General features: G+C 37.0%; 1 protein-coding gene across 5 annotated transcripts in view; it reads left to right on the top strand.

The window, feature by feature from the left end:
• TFCP2 (transcription factor CP2) overlaps positions 1–16,431 on the top strand; it is a 53,763-nt gene extending 37,332 nt beyond the window's left edge. Inside the window, exons 4-15 of one of the 5 annotated variants that reach the window (XM_027542885.1) lie at positions 80–185; positions 2,007–2,113; positions 3,173–3,325; positions 4,036–4,146; positions 5,831–5,919; positions 7,808–7,856; positions 8,220–8,313; positions 9,171–9,261; positions 11,123–11,232; positions 11,684–11,826; positions 13,456–13,507; positions 14,331–16,431. In XM_027542885.1, the coding sequence (XP_027398686.1) occupies positions 80–185; positions 2,007–2,113; positions 3,173–3,325; positions 4,036–4,146; positions 5,831–5,919; positions 7,808–7,856; positions 8,220–8,313; positions 9,171–9,261; positions 11,123–11,232; positions 11,684–11,826; positions 13,456–13,507; positions 14,331–14,368 (1,143 nt within the window). In that variant the 3' untranslated portion in view covers positions 14,369–16,431. Of the gene's footprint in view, positions 1–79; positions 186–2,006; positions 2,114–3,172; positions 3,326–4,035; positions 4,147–5,830; positions 5,920–7,807; positions 7,857–8,219; positions 8,314–9,170; positions 9,262–11,122; positions 11,245–11,683; positions 11,827–13,455; positions 13,508–14,330 lie in introns of all 5 variants that reach the window. The other 4 variants (XM_027542884.1, XM_027542883.1, XM_027542887.1 and 1 more) reach the window with 4 other exon arrangements.
• Positions 16,432–18,152: the final 1,721 nt, after the last annotated feature.

The following is an 18,152-nucleotide window of genomic DNA, read 5'->3' as shown; positions in this document are numbered from 1 at the left end:
GTGACTCCTGCTAGTTTTCTTTGTCAGCACTGATTTTTAAGGGATCCTGTTATCATTTGATTTTGTTGCTTCCTTTTAGAGTATATTCCGTGTTGTGTTCCACGACAGACGGCTACAGTACACCGAACATCAGCAGCTGGAGGGCTGGAGGTGGAACCGACCTGGAGATAGAATTCTTGACATAGGTAAGTTAAGAGAATCCATTGCTTAGAAATGCCTTTAACTATGGTCTGTGAATTGGTTTTCTTTACTTGATATTTGCCTTGACTTACAATGCTCCAGGGGCTCAATTAACATGAACTAAGCATAAAATATTACTGGTGTAAAGATTTCAAAATTCAAGTTGAAAGTGTAGACACTTCAGTTCTGTAACAACTGCATCCATTACTAAAGAGTGCTTTTTGTTTTTGTTTTTCAATTTAGTTGTGGTAAAATATACATAACATAAAATTTACCGTTTTAACCATTTTTAAGTATACAGTTCAGTTGCATGAAGTACATGCCCATTGTTGCACAAGCCATCACTACCATCCATCTCTACAATTTTTTTCATCTCGCAAAACTGAAACTCTGTACCCATGAAACAACCATTTCTCATTCCTTCCTCTCCCCAGCCCCTGGCAACCACCATTCTACTTTTTATCTGTATGAATTTAACTGCTGTAGGTGCCTCATATAAATGGAATCATTATTTGTATTTTTGTGCCTGGGTTATTTCAGTCAGCATAACCCTCAAGATTCATACATACAGTAGCAAGTGTTATAGTTTCCTTCTCTTTGGGAACACTTATACACTGTTGTGGAAATTAAGTTGGTATAGCCACTGTGGAAAACAGGATGGAGGTTTCTCTGAAAGCTAAAAACAGAACTATCATATGACCTAATATTTCCACTCCTGGGTGTATATCCAAAAGAACCAAAAACACCAATTCAAAAAGATACATGCACCACAGCGTTCATAGCAGCATTGTTTACAGTTGCCAAGATGTGTGCACAACCTAAGTGTCCATCAGCAGTTAAATGGATAAAGAAGATGTGATACACACACACACACACACACACACATATACATCCAAGCTCTACAGTGTTAGCCTCTCTTCGTGAATATACTTTTAGTTCTGGCATCTGTCCTTGATCTCTTATTGGTTATTATCTCCTATTGGTAAACATAGTTGCTAAACAGACATAAGTATTACTAATTTTATCTGAGAAAACACTGGTTCTCCTTCAGGTATCTTGATATCCATTTGATAAACTGACTTTAGGATAAATCCAACACAGCTAATAGTGTGGAGTGGGACCCACGTAATGCTTTCTTGTTTGAATCATTGATATTAAAACAGTAGAGAAGTTATAGCACAGTTATAATAACAAATATTAGCTGGCCTTATCCCTCAATTTGAATTATTAATAGCAGTCAGGGAATAATATTTAAATACATGCCATATGGAACAGAAAGTTCTAAAGGCCATTCATTTTCCTCCCCTCTTGAATATAAGTTGTGTCATCCTATTATAGGATTCTTTGATGACTTCATGAGTCAGCTGTTATGTTAAATTTACCCACTTATATTTGTGATGCAGTGTTTTCTGTCTTTATTCGGACACTCTGCTTTATCCTTCTATAACAATCCTCTTAGTTTTTCTCTAGCAGTAACATTGCCCTTAAAACTGTAAGTGAAGCAGATTGTAAATTAAATTTTTCATGACACTAAACCCAGTGCGTAAACTAAATTTATCTTTAAGTAGAATTCTGGCAAATTAAAAGGAAACTACTCATAAATTGTCTTATTTTAAAAACTTTTTAAAGTGGAAAAAAGATGCTCAGAAGGAAAGTACTTAGGTCAATTTTAGCTCTAATTGAACTCTTTTTTGGCAAAAAAAAAAAGTTGAGGGTGTATACACAAAAGTCTTGGTAATTCAGGACGAATGATAGAAGAATCGGTGCTTTCTTATTTAAACCCAGTGGCACCCAGAATTGTTCAATGATCACCATTTATTTCTCAGATATCCCAATGTCTGTGGGTATAATCGATCCTAGGGCTAACCCAAACCAACTAAACACAGTGGAGTTCCTGTGGGACCCTGCGAAAAGGACGTCTGTGTTTATTCAGGTAAGACGCTGTGGACAGGGCTCCAGTTTTGCAAAGGATTCAGGTAAGACACTGTGGACAGGGCTCCAGTTTTGAAAAGGATACCTTACCACCAGTTTGGTCCTTAAAGGATAAAAATGTATTAAATTTGAAATCTTTCCAGGGTTGCAACCTGTAAACCCCTAAACAAATGCAGACTTCTCAACATGTGAAAGCAAAGAGGAGTTTCTGTGTTGCTCTTCTAATTTCCCCAATTTATTTATTTGTTTCTCTCAAAAATACTTGCTAATGCATGCATAATATTTTATTCTTGGGATAAACTTACCTAACAGTTGTCTAGCATTGAGATTATCCTCATTTTTCAGTACTACCAAAGAAGTTATTTTGAACATCTTCATAATTAGAATCTGATTTGCATATCTGATTATGTCCTTTGGGTAGACTGCCTGAAAACTCATATTTGTAATAATGATAGCCAGTAATTTATTGAGTGCTTCTCATCAGATAGTCACTGTGTTAACACTTTTTACCCATGATTTTAAGACTTTCAACAAGAATCCTGTGGAGTAAGAATATTCCTTGAGTCTTAGATAAGTTAATAACTTACCCAGGCAGGTATTTGGTCAACCAGGGCTCCACTGTGAAGATTTGTCAAGATCTTGGACTTTATGCAGTAGCCTAGCAAACAGTTTTCTTCCCATTGCTCATGAGCTTTCATATTTACTATTCTCCCAGCATGGATGGTGCCTCTGTTTTCTAAAATCTACCATAAATTTCAGGAAAGTTTCATTAACAGAAACCATTTCTCTTCTGTGTTAACTCTGTCTTTTCTGAAATAATTAATGAATTCCTCAGAGCAGCTTTTTGTTAACATTAGACCTGTACAATTACTTTGTTTGCATTTGTAAATCATTGAAGTTTTCCTCATTTCCTCATGAGAGTATAAATTCTTCATGATCAGAAAGAGAGTGTAAGGTTTTTTTGTAGGTGTTTAAAGGTTTTGCTGTTGCCCTAAAATGTTGCTGACTGGTTTGGCTCCTAATAGTACTGAAACCTGGCTGGATGGTATATTCTTTTCAGGTGCATTGTATTAGCACAGAGTTCACCATGAGGAAACATGGTGGTGAGAAGGGAGTGCCATTTCGAGTACAAATTGATACCTTCAAGGAGAATGAGAACGGGGAGTATACTGAGCACTTACACTCAGCCAGCTGCCAGATCAAAGTCTTCAAGGTATTCCTGGGCTTTGCGCTGGTCCTTGGACTTTTTTTCCTTGTCTTTCATTTGCAACATTAGTCACCAAGTGAGAAAGTCAGCTTGTCTCTTTTCAAAAACTATGAAAGCCCAGCCTAAATTGGAGTTACTGAAATAAGTACTGAGCTGCCCAGTAAAGAAGTTTAAATAGGGATGGTGGGAGAAGGGGAACTTGGAAAAGGGATTGTAGGGATATCATATGGATAAATACCTTCTCATTGCAAGATTCATTAACATGAAAGTATTTGGAGCATGACATGAAGTCCCCCTGTACCACTCTTACCCTGACCCCCCAACCTCTCCCCAGAGGTAACCAGTGTCAATAATTTCATATGTATTCTAATTCACTTCTGTGCTCTTATGTACACATGTACATAGATATACACGTATTTTCCTTTCTTTGAAACATAAACAGAATTGTATTGTATGAATTGTTTTGAAGCTTGCTTTTTTCATAACTATGTGCTTTAGAGATTTTTCCATGTCCGAAGCTATAGATCTCGTACTTGCCTTCAATTCCATTACACATTTAAATATCCCATTTTCAGACTTAGATTTAATGATGGATCTTGTCTTTACCTCATTGTATATACCTTTTTGTCTCACAAGTGATTATTCTAAGTTTGTAGAAGTAATGTTGAATCGAAGTGTGAGTACTTGAATTTAAAATGGAGTATTTCTCCTTTCAGCCCAAAGGTGCAGACCGAAAACAAAAAACAGATAGGGAGAAAATGGAGAAACGAACACCTCATGAGAAGGAGAAATACCAACCTTCCTATGAGACGACTATACTCACAGAGGTAAAAGGATTTCTTTGGGTGACAGTTTCAATCAGTACTTTTTACTCTTAAAAGAAATAGCCAATTATTTTGTAATGTACTATTAACCCTTGAATAACACAGGTTTGAACTGCATGGGTCTATTTATACATAGTTTTTTTTTCCCTGCTAAATATGTATTAATATTAAGGGTTCTCTGGTGGCACAGTAGTAAAGAATCCCTCTGCTGACGCAAGAGACTTGGGTTCGATCCCTGGGTCGGGAAGATTCCCCTGGAGGAGGAAATGACTACCCACTCCAGTATTCTTGCCTAGAAAATTCCATGGACAGAGGAGCCTGGCAGGCTACAGTCCATCGGGTTGTGAAGAGTCAAACGTGACAGCACACAGCTGTGGGCTACAGTACTACATGGTTTGCAGTTGAATACAGGGTGCAGATGCAGAGGACTGACTATCAAGTTATACCCAGGTTTTTGACTGTGGAAAAGGAGATGGTGCCCCTAACACCTATATTGCTCAAGGGTCAACTGTATACATATTATCATTACGTTGTATACCTAAACTAATATTATAGATATGTCAGTTATATTTCAATTTAAAAAAAATAGAAGAAACATCACTTCTAGTCTGATCAAAACTTATTTGTCCTCTTAGTTGTGAGGACTTATGAGGAATTAAGATTTACTAATCAAGATGTGCTTTTGAGGGACTTCTCTGCCAGTTCAGTGGTTAAGACTCCATGCTCCTGATTCGGGGGGACAGGTTCAATACCTGATTGGAGAACTAAGATCCTACATGCCGCACAGTATGGCCAAAAAAAAAAGGTGTGCTATTCGACAAATGAATTTATCTACAAAACAGAAATAGTTACAGATGTAGAAAACAAACTTATGTTACCAGGGGATCAGGATCAGGAAGGGAAGGATAAATTGGGAGACTGGGATTGACATATACACACTGTGCTGTGCTGTACTTAGTCGCTCAGTCGTGTCTGACTCTTTGTGACCCATGGACTGTAGCCCACCAGTCCATGGGGATTCTCCAGGCAAGAACACCAGAGTGGGTTGCCATGCCCTTCTCCAGACTTATACATACTACTATATATAAAATAGATAACCGATAAGGACCTACTATATAGCACAGAGAACTTACTCAATACTCTTTAATGGCCTATATGGGAAAAGAATCTAAAAAAAGAGTAGATATATGGTATATGTATAACTGATTCACTTTGCTGTACATCTGAAACTATTATCACATTGTAAATCAACTCTGTGTGTGTGCGCATGTGTGTGAGCATGCTTAGTCTCATCCAACTCTTTTCAACCCCATAGACTGTAGCCCGCCAGGCTCCTCTGTCCATGGAATTTTCCAGGCAAGAATACTGGAGTGTATGACAAAACCAATACAATATTGTAAAGTAATTAGCCTCCAATTAAAATAAATAAATTAAAAAAAAACATGTAGTTGAATTAAAAAAAAAAAAAAAGAATACTGGAGTGGGTTGCCGTCTCCTCCTCCAGAGTATCTTCCCAACCCAGGAATTGAACCTGCACTCTCTTGCGTCTCCTGCATTGATAGGTGTATTCTTTACCACTGTACCACCTGGGAATCCAAAAAAAAAAAGATGGGCTATTTAAGTAACAGTGTTTTGGTGGAACTCTAGAGTCATGTACTTTCTGCATCTAAATTGCCTTTGTTTTTAGTGTTCTCCATGGCCTGAGATCACATATGTCAATAATTCCCCATCACCTGGCTTCAACAGTTCCCATAGCAGTTTTTCTCTTGGTGAAGGGTAAGTCTAGAAAGTGCAATTAGCTTGTGTTTGTCCTAAAAATATATTATTTCATTATGTCTCCATAAGCAAAATCTTTGCAAATCAGTAAGAACTTCTATTTGGTCAGTCTTTGATGGAATTATATATTAACTGAGGTTTGGATTATTATTATTATTATTCAAAAGAGACTAAGTTTTATGTGGCCTTCCCCCACCCCACCCCATTATTTTATTTATTTATTGGTCATGCCACAAGACTTACAGGATTTAAGTTCCTCAACCAGAGATTGAACCCAGGCCTCTGGACCTCCAGGGAATTCCCTTCTCTCCACTCTTAGAAAATAGCATTATGGTCAGTGTTTAGTGATTTGCGGACTGATTTTCTGGACTTTTCCCTTCTTCCTCTTACTGTTTATCTTGAGGTTATTTCACTTCCTGATTATAGCATGGTCATTGGGAACTGAAACACAGTTGTACAGACACTAAAATCTGTTTGGTTACTTATTTAAAAATGGTCCTAACACCTAATTTATTATAAATCTTTGATAATTGGGGGAAGAAGGTAAAGGTGAGAGCGCAAATGAAGTTTTGGAATTATCTATGGGATTTATTTAGTCTTGCCTTATTGTCTTTATTATCACAGATAATTGAAAGTTGGCATAGATGCCTACTCCAGTTAAAAAAAAGTTGTCTTATAGTCCCAGCATTCAACACATTTTCTACATAGGCCATATTGAAATTTGAAATAGGTTGTGAAATGTGTGACTAGCTTGATTGTAATGTTTGCTTTTGAGTTTGTTTAGGCTCTGTGTTCATGCTGCTTCTGAAAGTATTTAATTAAGATAACTTAGAGAATTCCCTGGTGGTCCAGTGGTCGGGACTCCACACTTGCACTGCAGGGGGCACGGGTTCAGTCCCTGGCAGGGAACTAGGATCCCCAGGCTGTGCAGCACAGCCAAAAAAAGGCGGGGACAGTTAGCTAAAATATTCAAAATGCAACTAACAATTAAAACTAGATAGCAGTTGCAGAAGGAGTAGATAGATAACTAAGGCCCTAAGATAAGTTGATTACTAAATTTGAATTTTGCAGCAAAGGCCAACATTTTTAAATAGAGAAAGTTATTTTTTGAAAGAAAAATCTGTTACCACCCTATGGATTATACTTATAGAGAATTTAAAATATTATGCAAAACTTAAGAGTTCTAAAATTTTCTCTTTGTCATGTAGTTCAATATTAGGCTCTAATTTTTCTCCCATAAAAGAAGTAAGCATTAGGGAAGAGGGACAAACTACTGAGAAAAAGAAGTGTAGGGAAAACTCAAGGGTGTGGAGATAGCCCTTGGATAACAAATTAGCACTAATTTTTGAAGCTTTTAAAAAAGTAATTATTAAGTGTTTATTACTTAATAAACTTACTTAAAAATATATACTTAAAAAATATATATACTTTAAAAATATACTTATTATTAAGTATAAAAGTATATGATGACATTTTATTGTATACTTTTTATTCTAATTTTTCTTGAATCTATTTGTGTATATTTATATGCTTCACATAGTAGTAATATATTGATTACTTTTATATTTTGATATTTTTAGTTTATGGTCTAATAAACTTATGTTAGTATTGTTTATGCCATAATTTAATCAGTCCCAACTTACTGGATTTTTTTTTTTCAATTTCTTCAATAATAAAAAATGACATAGTTTCTACTGCTCCCCACCCCAAAGTCTTTATGCTAAAATAATAGATGATAGAAATGTTGGATCCAAGAGTTAAGAATGTTTTATGAGATAGTACAAATTCCTGTAAATCTCTACCTTTAAGACTTACAATGATGCAGAGTGAGATGATAAACCCTACTACGTTTCATGGACTCATCCTTTCATTTTAAATGTTTCTTTAGAAATGGTTCACCAAACCACCAGCCAGAGCCACCCCCTCCAGTCACAGATGTAAGTCCAAAGTTAAATGTCAGTTACTGGCCATGTCTAATAATACTTTGGTGACTGTGTGATTCAGTAGAAATTCCCAACTTTTAGAGAGTATTATTCATTCTTTGACTAAGAAAACTAAGCAAACATTAAATTTTGACTAAGAACCAGATACTGTGCTGTATTTAAGGAACTTTCGGTCTAGTGGGGAGGATAAAGATGGAATTTCATGGATATCTTGCATGGTTAGAGAAAGAAAACCTGACGTATAAACAGCTTCCGAGCAAACTCCATCTGAATGTGGGTGTATTTGGCTGTTGTAATGTTTACCTTTTTAAAGTTGAGTCTGTTTAGTAACCAAAAAAAATACTTTCCCTTTTTCAGAACCTCTTGCCAACAACCACACCTCAGGAGGCTCAGCAGTGGTTGCATCGAAACCGTTTCTCCACGTTCACGAGGCTTTTTACAAACTTCTCAGGTTAAATTTGCTTGTCCTTTGTTTTGCCAGCATGGGATTTCTTTTATACTTTAGGAATTCCTGATATTCCTGTGTTATTGGGGGAGGAAGAGGCGGCTCTTAATGCATTTTTCTGATTAAATGAATTCCATTGAACTCTTCAGATTTTCTCACCAGCTGCAACTGTGCTGTGAAATACTCAAAAAGAAAACCCTCTTAAACTCATTTAGAAATATTTATTCTATACAATACCTTTAAAATATATTATCCATACAGTATTTTATCAAGGAGCATTGCAGGTAGTCTGAAATTCCCCCCCTGATATTACTATATTTTCTTTGCACATTTCACTTTTATTTAGCATCATCTCCATAGTACCACGTATGGTAGGAATATATAAATAGATAAGGCATAGTTCCTGTTCAGTTACCATCTAGTATCAAAGAAAATCCAAATCAAAATAAAACTTGAAATAAGGAAAACAAATAGTTGTGATGCATTAGATAAATGTAGACAAAGTGAAGCATTTGGAGAAGCGTCTGGAGTTAGGGAACATGTGTGATGCGTGAGGTAAATTTTGAGGGCTGAGGAGGAGTCTGTTAGTCAGACAGCAGAAGAATATTTTAGGCAGGAGGAACAACTTACTTATTAGGCATGGTCAGTATGATGAAAGCATAGGGTTGAATGAGTAAGTTAATTGGGTCTGAATTGAGAAGGGAGAGGATGCAGAGGCCAGGTCATGGAAGGCTTTATATACCATGCAAGAGATTATGACTATAGCTTACTGGTAATGAGGTATCCTTGTAAGAGTCCATTTTAAAAGTCATTAATGAAGAGAATCTTTGCCTTTATCACCCATTTGCTTATATTTATTCCAGGAGCAGATTTATTGAAACTAACTAGAGATGATGTGATTCAAATCTGTGGCCCTGCAGATGGAATCAGACTTTTTAATGCATTAAAAGGCCGGTATGTAATTAGTGTTAAAATATCAGTGGGGTCGGATTCCAAATGGATTTGGATTCAGGGACTCTTCACAGTACTCTTTGTGCAGCTAAATACATCTTGTCAAAACATTCTATTTGAATTCCAGCTGTGTGCCAAATAAAGATGAAAATTATCTTTTCCTGTACTTGATCCAAGAAATTCCTCACGATATTTCATTTTTCATTTCCAGGTAGTTTTTTTCATTTAATTAAATATTCATTGTCCCTATTATGAGCCATTAGGCTTTAGTGATACATTGATGAGCTTTCTGGAGAGAGAGAGATAAAGATGATATACAATAAGTATTTTGAATAGTAATAAGTGTTTTAAAGAAAAATAAACAAATAAAAACAAAGTTGTAGCTTGTAGAGTACTCAGAATATAGTCAGGGAAGACCTTTCTTCAGAGGGGATATTTAAACTGAGTTATGAGAAGGATGGAAGCTTTGGAGTCATAAGGGAAGAGGGTTTTATGCAGTAGAAACAGCAGGTACAAAGGTCCTGAACTCAGTTTTACTAGAGAAGAGATCATTCTTAGGTTTTGGCAGGAATTCATGGAATGTCTGCTTAATACAGAGTAAGAGTAATGCCTGAGAGTAATTAAGCAGAGTGATTAATGTCTGCTTAATTTCAAGTCTCTGTTTGGGATTTACAATTTAAGTAGGTAGTAGTAATATTGGCACCCCACTCCAGCACTTTTGCCTGGAAAATCCCATGGATGGAGGAGCCTGGTAGGCTGCAGTCCATGGGGTCGCGAAGGGTCAGACACGACTGAGCGACTTCACTTTCACTTTTCACTTTCATGCATTGGAGAAGGAAATGGCAACCCACTCCAGTGTTCTTGCCTGGAGAATCCCAGGGACAGGGGAGCCTGGTGGGCTGCCGTCTATAGGGTCGCACAGAGTCAGACACGACTGAAGTTACCTAGCAGCAGCAGTAGTAATATTGATGGGAAAAAAATACAGGTCAGTGCCATAGAACCAAATCAGTGACTAAATAATGAACTAAGATTATGAAGTATTTTTGTTTATTATTAAAGATATTAAATCAAGTTGGAAACTTTTAAGCAAAGAGGTGAAATTCAAGGGTTGATTACTAGGCAAAAAAGAATGGATCATTCATTTTTAAATGTATTATTTTCAGAGCATTTAGAAGTAGGAAGGAATAAGGTGATCAGAGCAAGAGGTGATTCAGTATGGTTGCCTATGAAGAAAGAACAGAAAGGCTAAAGCTGACTAGGAGACAGTCATGAGGGAAATGAGATTTTCTAGTCTGTGCCTGGAGAATCCCAGGGACGGTGGAGCCTGGTGGGCTGCTGTCTATGGGGTCGCACAGAGTCCGACACGACTGAAGCGACTTAGCAGCAGCAGCAGTCTGTGGCATTGGTGCTCTTAAGTAAAAGGTATATCTTTGAACCTTAAAAAACAGTGGCTCACACATACTGAATCCTTCTAACCTTTACATCAGAGGTTACAAACTCAATGACTACAGAGGCCACGTGTAAATGAGTGACAGTCAACCCTAGGATGTACTGAAGAATGCATGTGAACCATGCCTGTGGGACAGCTGATTGGATTTTGTTTTGAAGAATGAGGACCTTGGATTTTTCAAGGAAAACCAAAGATTCAGAGGTTGATGATGCCTTCTGTCGGAATGAATTCAGTTAGACACACACACACACCCCAGTGAGGAGTAATAATTCATAGCAAATGAGCTACACTGGTCCAAGGGCTGCCAGTTTTCAACCTGTGCTGTATAGTATTAATGTAGACACAAAGGTTCTTCTGTAAAATGTGCTCACCATGAGAAATGTGACTAATAGTTTTTTTTTTTCTCCTCCTTAGGATGGTGCGCCCAAGGCTAACCATTTATGTTTGTCAGGAATCCTTGCAGCTAAGGGAGCAGCAGCAACAGCAGCAGAATCAGCAGAAGCATGAGGATGGAGACTCAAATGGTACTTTCTTCGGTAGGTTGTTCTGGACAGGCCAGGACAGATATGAAGAAAAACGAAGAGATGACTTACGAACGTGTGTGATGGGAATTTATCAGGCAGCAGAGTCAGTATTTGCTAAAAGTAATGGTAATTGCTCTAATGTTTATTGAGTTCCTAATGTACACCAGGCACTATTCTCAGCACTTTTACAGGATTTAATTTTTACGACTGGTGTCTCCTCGTTGCAATAGATTTTATTGTTCTTCCCCAACATTTAGGTGAGGAAAATGAGGCTTAGGGATGTTAAGTAATTTGCCCCAGGTCGCACAGCTAGCAAGTGATTGAGCTGGGATTTCCATTCAGGCAGTCTGCTTCTGCATCCTTTAGAAAAAGTGGGCCTTTGTAGTGATCAGATTGCCTTTAAGAGCAGAGAAACTCTGTGCTGACTGTCTTTGCTTTCTCCCTCTTGCAGTTTACCATGCCATCTACCTAGAAGAACTGACAGCTGTTGAACTGACAGAAAAAATTGCTCAGCTTTTCAGCATTTCCCCTTGCCAGATCAGCCAGATCTACAAGCAGGGGCCAACAGGCATCCATGTGCTCATTAGCGATGAGGTAGATTGCTAGCACAGCTGAATCACCAGATGACAGTGATCTGTCTGCGCATATGATGGGAGCAGGAGCTGTTCCATGGGGGCAGCATGCTCTGTTTTCCAAGACAAGACGTTTTCAAACATTTTTGTTTGTTTACCTCCTAAGATAATTTTTTAAAAACTGCGTATCCCCTTGTACATTTTTAGATTGACTTAATAGTTTTTGTTTTAAATTTAAATAGTGGCAAAAAAAGTGCCCATTTTGGGGAGTATTATAGGACATATAAAAATGAAATGATTGCTTCACTTTTCTAACTATGTTTCATGTAACCTGAATGCAAGAGTAATTTAATACCACTGTCATCTGTTTAAAAAAATACATGAATATACTTTTTTAACAGAATATTTATATCATTTCTTTGTTTTCTTAAGCTGATATTTTCATTCACTTTCCCCATAGAATTTCATCTTACCATAGTCTACTTTTATGCTTGAATATCTTTTATTAGTTTTTCCTACTATATTTCTTTGAAACAAAAACTTGTTTCAGTGAAAATTTAAAATTATCTGTTCTGGATAGAATTATCGCCATAATTGTACAATTGATTAAAACAACATAAATGTATTATATATTTTGATAAGTAATTGTTAAACATTAAGAAAAAACTTATTAAAAGTACATCTAGGTAGTTCCCTGGTGACCTCATGGTTAGGATTCCAGGCTTTCACTGCCAAGGCCTGGTTCAATCCCTGGTCCAGGGACCACAAGTCATGTAACTTGGCCAAAAATAAATAAACACAATGAAAGTGCATATATTAATGAGATGGATGAGATTAACTGATTCCTTACCCATTCTCCCAGACACAATTAATTCATAGATAAATACTGCCTATTGATTGCTAGAATGGAATAGAGTTCAACATCAATTCCATCCTGTTTTTTTTCCCCTAGATAAGAAATACTGTGGAATCTGATTCACATAAATTGATAGATAGGAATGGATGAAGTTTGCTATAATAGCATTGCTGGATTTTTTTTTTAACTTCTGGGTTATGTGCCAAAAATTACATAGTGATGGTATCAAAAATTTTTTTGAATCATCTGTCACTTGACAATTTGTGGTTATGTCACTCTTCAAGTCTGGTGAAAGAATTGAAAACTTCATGGCTCCAGGACTATATCACCCAGTCATTCTAGTTCTCATTTGCAATTACACTTTTGCATGCTGAAGGCTTTTATAGCCTAGGGTAGTACATCTCCATAAGATCTCAGGAGGGTGAAACTCTTGCCTTTACTTTATAAAATGGGGAAAAGGCGTTTGAAAAGGGAAGTGAGAAAGGAAAACAAGAGGTTCTCAGGTGGTTTTAGGAGAGAACAGACATAGATGTTTAATTCCTCCCATATGGGCCTGTCTGGATCTATGTGCCCCTTGGAAAGTCCCGGGGTTAACCCAGGAAAATGCATTCTCGAACTTTAAGAAAGCTGTTTCAGAGTGTTTAGCTTTTAAAGCTTTTGAAAACTAAACAGGAGAGAAAACAAAGCAAAGGATTGTTTTTCATTTATATCTAGTATAATGAAAATCCACATAGGCAAAATAAATACAGCAAACCAAGGTTTTTAATAACCAGCAATATTTCCTTGTTTTTTCAGATGATACAGAACTTTCAGGAAGAAGCCTGTTTTATTCTGGACACAATGAAAGGTAATAAAAAGTAAGATAAATGCCTTTTTCGAAGGAGTCTGAGTGTTTTTTAAAATAGTAATTCTTTGAGGAGAGAGGGAAAATATGAACCACCATATTTGAGATAAAGAATGTGACATTATTGGAGATTATTTCTTTATATGAATTGCCATTGTCAGAGTAGACAAAGTGTGACTTTCTGCCATCAACTTTTACCTTCCATGGACAAGTGATGAAATTGAGGCAAAATGTTGTTTTTCTAGTGTATATTTGTTACATGTATTCTGTGATAATTAATAAGTATACTACACTTTGTCCTCCTGTTTTTTCTTTCTCTAAAGAACCTTCAGTTCAGTTCAGTCAGTTCAGTCACTCAGTTGTGTCCGACTCTTTGCAACCCCAAGAATCGCAGCACACCAGGCCTCCCTGTCCATCACCAACTCCTGGAGTTCACTCAGACTCACATCCATCGAGTCAGTGATGCCATCCAGCCATCTCATCCTCTGTCATCCCCTTCTCCTCCTGCCCCCAATCCCTCCCAGCATCAGAGTGTTTCCAATGAGTGAACTCTTCGCATGAGGTGGCCAAAGTACTGGAGTTTCAGCTTTAGCATCATTCCTTCCAAAGAAATCCCAGGGCTGATCTCCTTCAGAATGGACTGGTTGGATCTCCTTGCAGTCCAAGGGACTCTCAAGAGTCTTCTCCAACACCACAGTTCAAAAGCATCAATTCTTCGGCACTCAGCCTTCTTCACAGTCCAACTCTCACATCCATACATGACCACTGGAAAAACCATAGTGTTTTGGAGGTGACTAAAGATGATTCTTTTTTCTTTTTCTTACAGCAGAAACCAATGATAGCTATCATATCATACTGAAGTAGATGTGGCTGCTGCTTCGTTCACCTATGGGAAATTCTCCTCTTGGAGGGGATCACAAATGGAGATTTGAACGGCTGTAGCAACCTGACCTGTCTAAGTGGGGGAGTCAGAGGCATAGGCAGAACCCCAGCCATCTATGTTGGGGCACACATGGATTTCTGCCTGACATGCATTTCTGCAACTGTTTCTTAGTTAACATTTCTGGATTCTATTGTTGTTGAATATCAATAGAAACTCCACATCATTTAGGGTGTGTGTGTAGGGCATAATGATGATGAGAATTGTGTGATGTTTAATGGAAAGATGTTAAATTTTGTGGTATGCAGCCCATGTCATTTTTTTTCTAACATAAAAGCAAACATCTATATTCCATAAGACTAGATCCTCAATCTTTTTTGCCTGTGAAAACTTTATCAAAGAAGAGAAATGTGGAGAAAGAACAAAATTCTTCTTTTAATTCCCCCCTAATTCAATGACGAATAGTAATTTTGGCTAACATTTATTGCACATTTAGTTGTGCCAGGCAGTGTGATAAGTTCTTTAAATGGATTATCTTGTTTAAATCCTCTTAATAACCCCATATGAAGTAGGTAATGATGATCCCTAATTGAAGGTAAGGAAATGGAGACACAGAGCGGCTGAAGAGCTTGCTGAGTAACAGGCAGCTGGTAGATAGTGACATGAAGCGCAGACCCAGGCGGGCTGGCTCGTGTTCACTGCTGTGACTGCCCCCTCACAGTCCTCTGTGCGTGCCATCATTTCTTACTGTGGCTCCCCTGGTGAATCACACGTAACAGTGAGCAAGAATTGACAGAGTAACACCCAAAGGGACAAACCACACCTAAATAACGACGAACCAATCAAGAGCTACAAAAAATGAAAACACAGACACTTTCAAAGCATCATTAGTTGTCAGATTCACAGAATTTAAGGCAGTGAAAACCAGGGACTATCTGTTATTCCCCACATTCACTATTCTTGAATGACCTCAAACTATTTATTAATGAGTTAGACTAACCTCTGCTTTCTCTTTCCCCTCTGCCTCTTGTCTTGGGATAGGAAGTTCTCTTACTCATGTAGCGTTCTTTTATATAAGCTTTACAATTCATCCCCACCCCATTCACATTTTTCCCATAAACTTTAGTTCTTCTGATTGTAATTGTGTGCGCTTGTGTGTGTGCATGTGTAAGACTGTGGGTCCTTTTTTCACATGTAAAGTTTTATCCAGAAATCCCTCTACATGTTATGCTGAGTTGATAAACAATAATGTTCAAAAGATTCTGTATTGGATTTGGATCTGTGTGTGTGTGTGTGTGTGTGTGTGTATTTTTAAGCATTTGATAAAGTTTAAATGTTTTTATACAGAGATTTTTGTTGTTGTTCATTAAAATCAACCTGCCAAATGGTCTTGATTTCTTTTGATTTGAAAGAAATTGAAAATTTTAAAATTGGAAAATTAAAGTCAAATGACCTTATTTAAAATTGACCTGGACAGCTTGATATATTAGGCCGAAATACTTTTTTAGTGACTGATTACTGGATGTCTGTATTTTTCTTTGGAGGGGGACATTTCTAATTGTATTATGTTCCTAAGACTGGTTCTCAGCCTCAAGGGAGTCAGCTGTCTCCCCAGCAGGCTAATTTTTATTTTTATTTATTTATTTATTCCAGTCCTCTGAATGTTAGGCTGGGAGGATTGGACTTTTAAGGTCCTTTCTAAATCTGAATCTGTGACTCTTGTTTACTGTAAATGATACACAGAATTCTATTAATATATTTACTATAAATTTTATACTTGTTAATTTTTACTTGGAGTTAGAGGATTTTTTAAGAGTAGTTCTCAGATTTATATAGAGATGAATTTATATGTTTGTAATCATAGGTCTTCAAATTAACTAGGACATCTCTTAGGCTTTCTTTAGCTCCAAAAAAATATTTGTAGTGCCAGTGCTGTATAATTGGTAAGAATTGGTACAGTGATAGAACATTGTAATTATTCAGTTTCCTTTAAAAACTTTCATTTGTTCACTATCGATCTTTTCAATTAAATAAAAAATTTAAACTAGCTTTTTCATAATGAAAGTAATACACAAATTGATAAATTCAACAATAAAGAAATTCTACTTATAATAACTATTATAACTTATGATAAAGTATAACTTTTTCTACTTATGTCCTAGTCCCACTCTATAGAGGTAGTCATTGCAAAAAGTTCCTCTCTCAAACACACAAACACACACACATATGCAGATGGGCTCATGTAGTATTAATGGTCTGCAGTTTTCTTTTTTGTGTTTAACATGTCTTGAACATCTTTCTATATTAAAATTTATAGTTTGACATCATTCTTTTGAAAAATGGCCATTCCCTATGAATGGCATTTAGGCTAAGTCCATTTAAGCATATATTCTAATAATTTTTTGCATTTATTTCTAAGATACTTTCCAAGGAATAAAGTTGGCTGGATTTTACCTCTTTAACCATGTGATAGTTGGTATTTAAAATAAAGAAGATGGTTTAATATTTCCAGTAGAGTGAGGCTATATAAGAAGGAGAAGGGTTAGACTTTAGACCCTCCTGAGAACTGTAATAGCATCCTATTTGACTTAGCATTGTCTGTACCGTCCCCTTGAAGTGTAATAGGTTCCATCCAGAAGAATCTATAGTATAAAGACTTTGATAGTTAAAAGGGAGACATTGGAAAGTAAAAGGATCATTGCAGAATTCTTATGGATTGAATACCAGTCACGACATAAAATGTGATTACTAAGTAATGAGGTCCCATATTATGCCCCAAGGATAAGAACATTTGCCCACATAAATGATTTAAGAAGCCATTTAAAGGGAGCGGAAATGGAGGTTGTCATTTTGTCTGGAGAGAGATTACAATATGACAAATACAAGACAACTAGAGTCTGAGAGACCTGAGAAAGTGAGGTCCTCATGACGGGGTGGACGTGATTCCTGGAAGTCTGGCACCGTCAGGCACTGGGTACGCTATGAGGGGCAGAGCACGATCTGACCACTGTGAGTTGGAGGAGCAAGGGGAAGCTTGGCAAGTGGAGAAGGCTTGGCATAATGTCTTAGGCTTAATGAAAGAATGTTCTGAAAACCCTTTGTATCCCCAAGTGTTCTGAGAAAGTCTTTTGTATAGGGTTGCTGCAGAGATTTGGGCTGTCTTCAAACTTCCATGAAGTACTGGCTGAAGCTTCAGCATTTAGTTTTGAAAGTAACACAAATTTCAGATGCAGATATTTTAAGTCAGGACTGAGTTTTTCCTTCTCCACTAAAGCTTTTTTCTCTGGCCAATACCTAATAATTCCAGGTAACTTGGGACCCAAGAGCTCAAACTGAACCTTTGTATCATTTTTCTGGATTTTTAGTTGGCTTTCTTGGCTACGGATGATTCCTCTATGGCAATCTGATCTGTTATGGCCTCTGCTGGTCTGTTTTGAAAACTCCAGCCTCACCAGGAATGGCACAAATGCTCCCATCTAGCTGTATCTTTTTACTGATATATAAAACAGTCCTATTTCATTCTTCTGCTTCTCCTAAAAACTGCTCATATTTTCTCAGTTGTGAGCTAAGGTTTTTCCCGCTAAAATATATTTATTTTTATTTGTGATTTAATTTTTGTTTCATTATACAAACTCCAAGACTTAAATGAGGAAGAAAGATGCTCTACGTGATGTGAAGTTAATGGCATCAGTACTTGTTTTCTGTTCTATTAATACTTTATTTCTCCTCCTTGCTTCTTTTAATGACCTTTTACCTTTGACCTTAAAC

The sequence above is a fragment of the Bos indicus x Bos taurus genome, chromosome 5 (genome assembly GCF_003369695.1).
Source record: "Bos indicus x Bos taurus breed Angus x Brahman F1 hybrid chromosome 5, Bos_hybrid_MaternalHap_v2.0, whole genome shotgun sequence".
Classification (NCBI taxonomy): Eukaryota; Metazoa; Chordata; class Mammalia; order Artiodactyla; family Bovidae; genus Bos; species Bos indicus x Bos taurus.
The sequence above is the reverse complement of the archived record's forward strand: the minus strand, read 5'-3'. Positions and strand labels throughout refer to the sequence as shown.